This window comes from Microtus ochrogaster, chromosome 16, assembly GCF_000317375.1.
Source record: "Microtus ochrogaster isolate Prairie Vole_2 chromosome 16, MicOch1.0, whole genome shotgun sequence".
Classification (NCBI taxonomy): Eukaryota; Metazoa; Chordata; class Mammalia; order Rodentia; family Cricetidae; genus Microtus; species Microtus ochrogaster.
Genome location: NC_022018.1, coordinates 50,423,488 through 50,435,341, shown reverse-complemented (window position 1 = coordinate 50,435,341; position 11,854 = coordinate 50,423,488). Strand labels below are relative to the sequence as shown.

The 11,854-nt window shown below is 46.5% G+C and overlaps 1 protein-coding gene across 3 annotated transcripts in view; it reads left to right on the top strand.

Annotated features, from left to right (window-relative positions):
- The window catches only part of Kif13a (kinesin family member 13A), a 177,472-nt gene that overhangs the window by 118,186 nt on the left and 47,432 nt on the right, over positions 1–11,854 (top strand). For all 3 annotated transcript variants that reach the window (XM_013349117.2, XM_013349116.2, XM_026782988.1), the window contains exons 14-19: positions 313–443; positions 2,286–2,372; positions 2,475–2,641; positions 8,196–8,409; positions 9,536–9,698; positions 11,465–11,605. In XM_013349117.2, the coding sequence (XP_013204571.1) occupies positions 313–443; positions 2,286–2,372; positions 2,475–2,641; positions 8,196–8,409; positions 9,536–9,698; positions 11,465–11,605 (903 nt within the window). The remainder of the gene's footprint in view (positions 1–312; positions 444–2,285; positions 2,373–2,474; positions 2,642–8,195; positions 8,410–9,535; positions 9,699–11,464; positions 11,606–11,854) is intronic.

Genomic DNA, 11,854 nt, shown 5'->3' with positions numbered 1-11,854 from the left:
TACCTACCAGCCTACCAATCTATTTATCTATCTGTGGAGGGCATGCGCTTGCCACAGCATGTGAATGGAGTCAGAGGACTATTTTTCTTCCACCATACAGGTCTTGGAGACTGAACTCAGATTATCAGACTTGGTGATGAATGCCTTTACCCTCTGAGCCATCACACTGGCCAACGTTTTACCTTCTGATGCTCAAGATGTCCTCCTGTGCCGTTCATGTCATACAGTCCTTGATTTATTTCAGTTGCTTGTGACCATTTCTGGTTGAGTGCCTTGTGAACTTGGTTTCCTCTCTTCAATTCTGCGTTCCAGGATCACACCCGCGTGGGTGCAGATACCTCTCAGGACATCCAGCTCTTTGGGATCGGGATTCAGCCCGAGCACTGTGAGATCGACATCGCCGCAGATGGAGACATCACTCTGACGCCAAAAGAAAATGCAAGGTAGGAGACGCCCGTGGAGGCGCCAGCCTCTCCCTTTTCTTGCTTCAGTTACATCAAAGTTAAGGATACGCCGGGTATCCTAGAGGGTTTGCTTTCTGTTTACGGGGGTGTGTTAGTTACTGTTTTCATTGCTTAACCAAATATACCTGGAAGGAAGCATTTATTTCGGTTCACAGTTTGAAAGGGTACAGTTCATATGGCTAGGAAGTCATGGTGGCAGGCAGGGCTCTTTTGTTTTGTTTTGTTTTGTTTTTTGTTTTTTGAGACAGGGTTTCTCTGTGGCTTTGGAGCCTGTCCTGGAACTAGCTCTGTAGACCAGGCAGGTCTCGAACTCACAGAGATCCGCCTGCCTCTGCCTCCCAAGTGCTGGGATTAAAGGCGTGCGCCACCATCGCCCGGCTTCAGGCAGGGCTCTTGAGAGTGACAGCGAGAGCATGAAGCAGCTGGCACCATCTGACATCAGGAAGTAGAGAGAACCAGACCTGTCCAGACACAGGGTAGCTTTATCTCCTAAGATCGGCCCCCAGGGACCCACTTCCTCCAGTGAAGCTTCACCTCCCACATTCCTCAACTGTAGGATACAGCGCCACCCACTGGAGATCTGCTGTTCTAGATCAGGAGCCTGTGGGGTCTGTTCATATTCTAGTGATAGCAGTATAGAATTTGGAGGAGTAATAGCATTGTCTTAGTTAGGGTTTTTTTACTGCTGTGAAGAGACACCATAACCACACCAACTTTTACAAAGAAAATACTTAATCCAGGTGGCCGCTTACAGTTTCAGAGGTTCAGTCAGTTATCAGTATGACGGCATGCAGGCTGATGTCCCTGGAGCTGTGAGTCTTACATCTTGCAGGCAACAGGAAGTCAACTGACAGTCACGCTGAGGGAAACTTGAGCAAAAAAAAACCTCAAAGCCCTCTCCCACAGTGACAATCTTCCTCCAACAAGGCCATATACCTCCGTATAGTACCACTCCTTTGGGGGGCCATTTTCTTTCAAACCAGCACCAGCATGTCTTAGGGTTTCTGTTGCTGTGAAGAAATACCATAAACCGTAGCAATAAAGAAAAACATTTTATTGGCTGACCTACAGTTCAGAGGTTCAGACCATTATCATTATGGTGAACCATGGTGGCGTTCAGGCAGACATGGTGCTTGAGAGTGGCTGAGAGTTCTTCATCTTGGGTAGGAATAGGATGTGATCTGAGACACTGGGTGGTGTCTTGTGCATAGGCGACCTCAAAGCCCGTCTCCACAGTGACACACTTCCTCCAACAAGGCCATACCCACTCCAACAAAGCCACACCTTCTAATAGTGCCACTCCCTTTGGGGACCATATTCTTTCAAACCATCATATGGCTTTTGTTTTGTTTGTTTGTTTGTTTGTTTGTTTGTTTGAGACAGTCTATTGTTCAGTACTGCGTACACCAGGCTAGCCCACCTGGGACCATCCAGGGATTCTGTCTCTACCTTCTTTGTCTCCATAGGAATGATAAGATGACAGATGTGTTGCTATCCCCAGCTTTATATGATTCTGAGAATCTGAATTCAGGTCCTCACGCAAGCTTTGCCCAATGAGCTGTCTCCCCAGCTGTATTTTGTAAATGTCTGTTAATCATCCTGTAGTACTGTTTTATATCTCCATCAGAAACACAGAGTTGGGCCTCATTCTTAGGGGCATAGGCAGACCCTTCCTGACTCATGACCGAGACTGGGTTTCTGTTTCTCCTTCTTCAATGGTTTCCCAGAATGCATTCATTAGGAGAACAGTCCCCATTACTTCTTTGAATTTTGGGACTACTGTCTTCCATCCACCTAACATCTTGCTTTGTGTCCCTTCAGGTCGTGTGTAAATGGCACCCTCGTCTGCAGTACCACCCAGCTATGGCACGGTGACAGAATCTTATGGGGAAATAACCACTTTTTTAGGTATCAGCTTCATGTTCTCTGATATTTCCATTTGCCTTCTTTTCTGTTGTCTATTTAAGTATAAACCAAACTGATTTTATCTAATGATGAAAACCCGCACAGAATTAATTTACCTAAGAGGAAACGGCGGGACTGGTTGAGAGACTTTGAGAAAGACGCAGGTCCAGCAGAGCATGACCTGGATGCTGCAAGCGAGGCCTCCTCGGAACCAGACTACAACTACGAGTTCGCACAGATGGAGGTCATCATGAAAACCCTCAACAGCAATGGTAAGATGCTCTCTCCGGCAGCAGCAGATCTTACAGGGCCCACAGGGGATAAGCAGAGTCTCCCCCAAAGTTTAGACACATAAAGCCAATAATTCCTTCCAGAGGCCAGCAGCAAGGAGCAGCAGCGTCAAGACAGCTCAGGGAACTCGGGTAGAATCAGAGAGTTTGCAGATGGCCCCCCCTTTGGGGAATCTCTTGTTCTCAAGCCAATTGCAATAGCATTTCCATGGTCTCAGTATTTATGAAATGGGTTTGACAGACTTTTTTTTTTTTATTCAAATTTTCCATCATTGATCTTGTCATTTTCTGGAAGAGTGATAAAGGTCCCCCAGGAAAATACAGATCCAGAATTCTCATAGATATGAAAGGTAATATTTACTATCAGCTCAGGTGGGAAATTCTACTTCTGAAGAGGCTTACTTGCCAGGTACACTCAAGCACCTTTGATAAAGATGATGCTTGAAGTGAAATGTTCCCGGGCTCTTTGCCTCACACCCTCTCTGCCTCCCTCACCCCCACTTCCTGTGCCAGGCTCACTCTCGCCAGTGTTAGTATCACCTGTGAAGAGCGATGCCTCCCTCCTCCACCAGTTCCCTCTGAGGCACCCATGCATCCTCTGTCATGGTGCAGATGAGCTGATGGCCTTGGCGTCCTCAGAATTCCGTCTCCTGCTAGGTGGCTTTCCGACCGTAAGCCTGTCTGCCTGGTGGTCCTCCCCGTGGTGGTCCTACTTGAAGATCCTCCTCCCCCTCCTGTGGTTTCAGACGAAGCTGGCTCACCAACGCTGGGACAGAGGTTCTTAATTGCTGCCTTAGCATGTGGGATCCTGGCTGGCTTTCAGCGGGACCGCTGAGGGACGTTGCTTGCTGTGAGCTTTGGCAAACTCTAACAGGCAGTATTGGGATGAAGCGAAGGTTTTTCTGCCTGATCAATGTGCTTCTTGATCATGACTGAGGATTTCCCAACCATATTCCAACTCTGTTACCGCCCAGCTGTCCTTTTCCCTACACGCCCAGCAGCACAGGAAAATGTCCTTGGTGTTGCTGCGTCTGTTACTAATGGCCTCATTACTGCAGGGAGCATGGCAGTCCAGGGCAGGGGTGCTTCCAAACATAGCCTCCACCATTTCAGTGATCACCTAGAATCTCTAGTGTAAGAACTGATCTAAAACCCAGCTCATTTGGATGTAAGTGTAAAAGAGGAGCTGGGAAAATGGCTCACCAAGGGCTTGCTGTGCAGGCGTGAGGACCAGTGTTCAGGTTCACAGAGCCCATATGAAAGCTGGGCGGAAATGGCAGCCCATCCGTCACCTAGTATGTGGGAGGTGGAAACCGGACTAGCCGACATGATGGGCCCTGGGTTTGAATGAGAGACCTTGCGTTAATATATGAAGTAGCAAGCCATACAGGAAGATACTTGATGTCAGCCTTAAGTTTCTACATGCATGTACACATATGCACCCCCCCCACACACACATTTGAACATTCATATACATATGTACACATTCATACATATACAAAAAAAAGGGGGTTTTTTTTAGCCAGGTGGTAGTGGCACACACCTTTAATCCCAGCACTCGGGAGGTAGAGTCAGGCAGATCTCTGTGAGTTTGAGGCCAGCCTGATCTGCCCAGCCAAGGCTACATAGAGAAACCCTGACTCAAAAAACAAAACAAAACAAAATGTAAGTAAAAGAAAGGCTAGCTATGGACAATGACATGTTTTTCTCAAGGGCTCAAAATAGAAATCAAACACTAATCTCTTTTCCCAATTTCTTCTGTAGCTAGCTCTAAAATTAGGAGTATTTAGGGACTGGTTAGAAGGTCGTGAGGTAGTTTCTAACATCTAAGATTAGAGACTTCTCCCCCATCCCCAAAGGCAGACGTCCCTTCTAGCCCAGTGCGAGTCATTTCCAATGCCGTTTCTAATGCCCGCTCCTAACACCCCGTCCTGTCTCTCCCCCAACAACACCCCTGTCCTTTCTCTCCCCCAGGGCCCCTGTCCTGTCTCTCCCCCAGCACCCCTTCCTGTTCATTCCCCCATCACCCCCCCAAAAAAAAACAAAAAACAACAACAAAAAAAAACGACTCTTTGGTACCCTGGCCTTAGACACCAGATGCACTGAATTTTGAAATGGTTCTCTTGAGAAGAGGAAAATGAAGTGGCAGTGTAGCTCAGTGGTAGAATGATTGCCTAGCATTGCCTGAGGCCCTGGCTTCCATTCTCAGAAGCAGGGAGAGAAGACAAGAAGCGCGGGGTGGGGGTAGGGGTGTCCTGGGCCAGATCATAGACAGATTACCTTGCTAACTGGATCCATTTTATTTTAAAACACGTTGGGGGTGCATCAGAGGCAGGTCCAGCAGGATAGGGGAGTGTCTCTGTAGACCCAAGATACTATCTGATGGCATTCTTAGATTTGGGGTTGGTGGGAGCTAGTGATCTATTAAGTTAATGATTGGGTAAAGGTTCATCTATTAGTCACAGGGTGTTCGTTCTGACACAGAGGTTGGCAAGGAATGGCTGATCCAGAGGACTAGAACTCACCCAACTGCAGCATTCCAATCTCTCCACAGTCCTGAAATTCTGATCAGCCTCTGTAGACACAGTTGCTTTCCAAGCATTTTCTTTCATAGCACCCCCTGCTGGTCAAGTTCCACATTGCATGCATGCGGGAGCACAAATTATGTATTAATTATAATGTCCCTTGTAGTTAGAAATCTCATTCTGAAGATCTGATATAAATGAGACTGAGTAGTGGGCAGGATAGCAGTCTTCAGGAGAGAGGAAAAGTCATTAAGAAGAAATTTCTGGATCATTAAAAAGCTATTAGCTATATTAGGACCTCTTTTAAAAGAGGCTGGGTAGTGTAGCAAAGGCATCAGACTGATTGATCGGCGAGAGGAATATTGTCAGACATTCCTGCAGGCTTGGGAGATAGCTCAGTCAATAGTTTCCTGATAAAGACCTAAGTTCAGTCTCTAGCACCCACATTAAACAAATAAGCAAAAACAACACTCCAAAAGCTAGGGGTAGTGACATGGACCTGTATTCCCAGCCCTGGCGAGGCAGAGAGGGGGGGAATCCTGGGATTGGATGAACTTCCAGTCTAGAGTAACTGGTGAGCCCCAGGCTAGTGAGAAACCCTGTTTCAAAACACAGGGTATGGGGCAGGGGGCTGATAAGGTGTCTCAGGAGGTCAGGGTACTTGGTAACAAGCCTGAATTTGATCCCCCAGAACATACATGACATAAGGAAAAAGCCACCTCCTCCACACACATGTCACAATATGAATGCATGTGCACACGCTAAATAAATCCATGTTTTTAAAGGTGATTTACCTCTGGCCTTCACATGTACATATCGTATAAGCATTCCCACATACAAATATGTTTACATACACACACATAGATACATATATATGTATATAAAACCAAAATAAACTTGAAAAATAAAGCAAAAGAAACAAAAGAAAAACAAGAGAGAACTATGTTCCCATAGTGGTGATCAGAAGTAAAACAGCCTAGCCCCTGAGCAGGACTGTGTGTGACGAGGAGGTGACCTGGGAGTCCTGCTTAGGGGGCCCAGGTGCAGGGCTGAGTTGCTCTCCTTCTGTATTTGCATCTTGGTCTGTGGCCCCCATAGAGCCTGTGTCACTGTGGCTCCTGGTGCTGTTTTAAGCAGCCTCAGTCGCTCGGCCTCCATGTTGACAAGGAACCTGGCTTGAGATCCTGCAGCATCAGCCAGCAGGGTCACGTGTGTTTCTGCAGCATAAAAAGCTGAGATGAGGATAGATATGTTCTTCAGGACCTAGGCAGTAGAAGTCAATGGCACAGTTCCTGCTTAGCATGAATAAGACCCTACATTCGATCCCTAGTATGACTTTCAGTATCTCTTCACAAAACGCAGTAAAAAACAATTTCTCAGTGATAAATCTGCTGCTGCTTTGAAGAAGCAATGGATTTAGTGAAATACAGTTGTATGTTTTGAAGACTTTGTTCTTTGATGAGTGCTGATACGGAGTGACTCTCGGGCTAAGAGCATCGATCGCATCAAGACATATTTATCAAGTTGATGTCTGATCCTCGTTGACACTGAGCTTCTAATCTAAGCTCAGTACATGGTGCTGTCCTTGGTTTCACTGGACCTTGGTCATCTGTGTGATTTTTCGGAACCCCAGTTTCCTCTACATTAAAATGGAGATGACACCCACCACAGGGAAGGGGAGGGGCTGCAGGTTTCTTTGGAGGTCATGCTTGCAGTCAGTTTGGTTTCTGCTCTTGAGATGCAGCCAGTAAAGTCACATTGGCATGGTAGCTGTCGTTTTCATTAAAACAACTTAGAGCATCTTGCAATTATACAAAGCTGCTCGTTTTTGCTGTGTTAACTTTATTCTTAAGGCTCGTGTGTTCTCTCCTCTTACATGCTAATGTAGAAAGCATATTGTCTGTGTTTATTGCATAAACTGGTGGGGTATTTTGGAAGAGTCTCTGAATAGCCATGAACAGGTGATTACAAAACTCCTGAATCACCACCGACCAGATTCTTTCTGGAAACTGAGACAACTGGATGGGAATACAGCCCAGGTTATCAGGGAATCACAAGCAAATGTGTCAACATACAAGAAGGAATCTACATCTTACACTGGTCTAAAGATGCGTTTCCCCACAGTCCCGTGAACTTCTGGGAGATGCTCACTGTGATGGGCAGTCCTCCCCTGCACCGTGTGGCTGTCAGCATACTGATTCTTTGCGGGCTACTCATTTGTGTTGTGACTTTACTCAAGGGCCATTGTCTGGACCTGGCATGCAGCTCATTGGTCATCACCGCATTGGTGCCCTGTCCAGTCAATTGGTTTCTCAGAATCAGGTCCCACACACACCACAGCCACCCATGGAGGTGCCAAGGCTCCATTGTTGATATGTCTGTACCTGCTTGCCCAATTGCAAGTTTTAGATTCCTGGAGCACTAAATTGCCAAACACATGCTTTTCTTTTACTTTTCTTTTTTTATGAAAGTTAATTGCCCTTTTAGGAATTAACACCTGAGAAATTGCCATGTCATATACCTAATCAATATTTTCAAATGTATGTTATGATTATTTCCTCTCCATCAAGAGAAGGGAGGTTTGTGGTGAGGTTTTGTCACACACAAAAACCATGTTACATGAGTGTGGAAGGCATGTGCTGTAAAAATCAACTTGTGCAAGCTCCTAGCCGTGTGCTGTCTTGGATAACACAATGGTTTCACATCCAGTTCCTCCCCATTAAATACCAGGAAGTTTGTGATACACACAGCTAGACATGAGGATGCGCTCATCCCATGGAAGAAGGTAACAGTGAAGGTTTGTAATTAGCAGTTAGCTGAAGTGTTATCCGAAAGCAAGCCAGGAGGATTTCCACTGTGAGCTCTCAGGCTCCACAGAGAGCACAGGACCAGGCAGATCAGGTCTGAGGCAGGAGATGTTTCTTGCTCAGAGTAGCCCTGACTGGAACCGGTGTGGACTCCTGTCTTTAACAGCTCCTTCCAACCCTTTGCCTCTTCTCTCTTCTCACCAGATCCAGTTCAGAATGTGGTTCAGGTCCTGGAGAAGCAGTACCTGGAAGAGAAGAGGACTGCCCTGGAGGAGCAGCGGCTCATGTATGAACGCGAGCTGGAGCAGCTACGCCAGCAGCTCTCCCCTGAGAGGCAGCCACCGAGCAGTGCCTCCGACCGCCTGGCTTACAGCAGCCAGACAGCCCAGCAGAAGGTGACCCAGTGGGCTGAGGAGAGGTAAGGATGGGACCAGACCCTGAGTGAGGAATGGGGGCTGTGGAACTGGAGAGGCCCGTGGAGGGAGGACATGCCTGGAAAAAGGAGACTGAAGGCCCAATTCTAGTTTGGCCATTGGTGTTTCATCTAAAAGTTATGTCCCAATAATGTCACAGTAATGTCAGCCACCATAGACCACCCCCTCCCCAGATCTCTAATCCTTCAGTACATATAGTGCCAAAGACTTAGATTGGCAGGTCTTGAGATAGCAGAAATTTGGATGATTATTTAACAACAGCAGTTGAATGTGCAGACAGAATAAAGGGAGATTTTTTTTTTTTCCTTTTAGAAGGTTTTGGTGCTCGGAGCCATGCTTTCCCCATGCTAATCATGTCCACTGCCCCTGAGAACACCCCCCAACCCCAGGCTGTATCTGGGTGGCTTGGCAGGAACAAAGCAGAGAAGAGCAGGGAGTGTTTGGAAGCATGTGAGCAAGCTGTCTGATTGAGTCTGGAAGTGACTTATAGAGGAGGCGAAAGAATTCAATCTGTAAGCGTTAGACTGGGCATGAGCAAGACAACAACCCAGCACACGTGAGAGACAGCAACCTGGGATGCTTGGGGTTTGTCCTCTGAAAGAAGCAGTTCCCCTGCTAGACTTGAACCCAGGAGTGGCCTAAGGAAGGCAGGTGTTTATAAGGACTATCGTATAGCAACTGGATCTTAATAATAAATAGGTAGATGGTGGCTAGATGGAGGGTGGATGGGTGGGTGTGTGGGTGAGTGGATGTATGGATGAAAAAAAATGAAGGTATGGAAGTGAAGAGGAATGAAAGCTTGTGGCCACCCTAATTGTCGTGGAACGGATTGTTGTAGACCAGGCTGGCGTTGAACTCACAGAGTTCTGCCTGCCTCTGCTTGAGCGGTGCCTGGGTGTTTGTTGGTTTGTTGCTTTGTCTAATATCAATCCTCAACCCCTCAGTTTTGTCCCCAGCAGTGGTTCTCAGTGTCCTCCTCTCTGTGGACAGGAGGGAAAACTTCCTAAAAGGGGTGCTGCTGCTGTGGATGGAGTTTGTCAGCACTTTGTGACAGGAACGGAACTCTGGTTTACTTTACCTGTGTGTGCTCTCTCTTCTTCAACACCCCAGGGATGAACTGTTCAGGCAGAGCCTGGCCAAGCTTCGAGAGCAGCTGGTGAAAGCGAACACTCTGGTGAGGGAAGCCAACTTCCTAGCTGAGGAAATGAACAAGCTCACCGACTACCAAGTGACTCTTCAGATCCCCGCGGCCAACCTCAGTGCCAACAGGAAGGTAGGCACGGCCCTAGGGGTTGGGAGAGCAGGATGTAGGCTAGTAGATCCTGCAGACTGGAGTCCAGAGCTCATCTCTGTGAGCAGGTCCTTTGGGGAACCAGGTGTTGACTCTGGACGCCTTCCAGTTGGTCTGTACCCCCTGGGTGAGCATATGCTGTAAGCAGCGTCCTTAGAGAGAATGGAAGAAAAAGTCGGGTGGTAATTATGCCTGCTTCTCCTCACACAAATGCCCCGATGCAATGAGTATATATGTATGCCTAGTTGTACAGCCTTTCTGTGAGTGAATTCTCTGAGGAGAAAATATCTTTGAAACCTATACTATTACATGTATGGAACTCCTTGCAGCCTTCTGAAAGATGCCTATCACTTAAACTTAACAAAGTTTTGCTCTAAGAGAGAAACCTGGAAGACAATAAATTTTCATCTTTTTTTCTCTACCCAGCCAACAGCTAGAAAGGAAGTTGAGTGTGGTGATTGGAGAGAGGGTTCGCTCAGTTAACCACTGGCTGCTCTGCCAGAGGACCGGGGTTTGCTTCCTAGCACACACAGTGGCTCGCAATTATCTGTAACTCTACTTCCATTGTGTGTAGTATCCTCTTCTGCCTCTGGAGGCACCAGGCACACGCGTGGTACACATGCATGCACGGGGGCAAAACACACATATACATAATTTTTTTCATAAATTTAAGAAAGCAAATTAGGGAGGATTTGATTGGTTATTGGAGTTCTAAGTCCACAGATATAGGCATGGACATACCTTCAGGTTGTGCACAAGGGTTCTCTGATAGTACTTTTATTCTCTAATATTGATTGATTGATTGATTGATTGATTGATTGAGGCAGGGTCTCATAATCCCATGCTGGCCTCACACTCAATTTGTAGCTAAGGATGACCGTGCACCTGTCTTTGCCTCCTGAATGCTGTCATTACAGGCGTGCACTGACCACAGCTATTTTAGGTGGCACTGGGGCTTTTTGCTTGTTTGTTTGTTGTTTGTTTTTTGAGACAGGGTTTCTCTGTGTAAGAGCCCTGACTCTCCTGGGACTTGTTTTTGTAGATAGGTTGGCCTTGAACTCACAGAGACCTGCGTGCCTCTGCCTCCCAAGTGCTAGGATTATAGGCGTGCACTACCACCTATAACCAAGGGCTAGACAAGCACTCTAGCAACTGAGCTACCTCCCAGCCCTCACAGTGGCCTTTATATAACAAAAACATGTACCCTTGCAACTGAATAATAATTAGGAATGGGATAAATCTGTATGATGAATTTCTATGCTACTATGAAACAAGTTTGCAAAGAGTAGTCAATGAAAGGAATTGATTGTGATGTAAAAACTGGAGAGAGACTGGGATGTGAGATGATGTGTTTGCATGGGCTTGTGATTTAAAATATAAGTGTGTGCACAGGAATATCTAGAAGAAAATGACCAGAATATTTCCTAGGTGGTAATGTTTGACCATCTTGTGTAAACTCGCTGTAATGTAGACAATCTTTTTTTTAATTATTTATTCTTAATTTTTATATTTATTTATTTATTTATTATGTATATAATATTCTGTCTGTGTGTATGCCTGAAGGCCAGATCTCATTACAGATGGTTGTGAGCCACCATGTGGTTGCTGGGAATTGAACTCAGGACCTTTGGAAGAGCAGACAGTGCTCTTAACCTCTGAGCCATCTCTCCAGCCCCCAATGTAGACAATCTTTAACTGTCAGAAGGGAAGTCAAAACCATGTCCTCCTGGTTTCTCTCCATTATACAGAGAGGGGCGATAGTGAGTGAGCCTGCCATTCAAGCGAGGAGAAAAGGAAAGAGCACCCAGATTTGGACCATCGAGAAGCTGGAGAATAAATTAATTGATATGAGAGACCTTTACCAAGAATGGAAAGAAAATGTCCCTGAGGTAAGAGGAACAAGGAGATGTGACTGCATTAAAACCGCAGATAAAATGCTCTGGTGTTTACACTAGGGAGATAAATGTGATCCTCCAGGAGCACTTAATTCAGACAGGTGGAAGGGGACACCCAGCGGCTCTTGTTTTGTCTTCACTGCCTCTCATGTGAAAGGAGGAGGAAAGAAGTCTCTCTGTGCTGCTGGTCTGTGTCCTGGTAAACCAGGCCGGCTGGAGCCAGTGTGGACTTCATCTTCATCC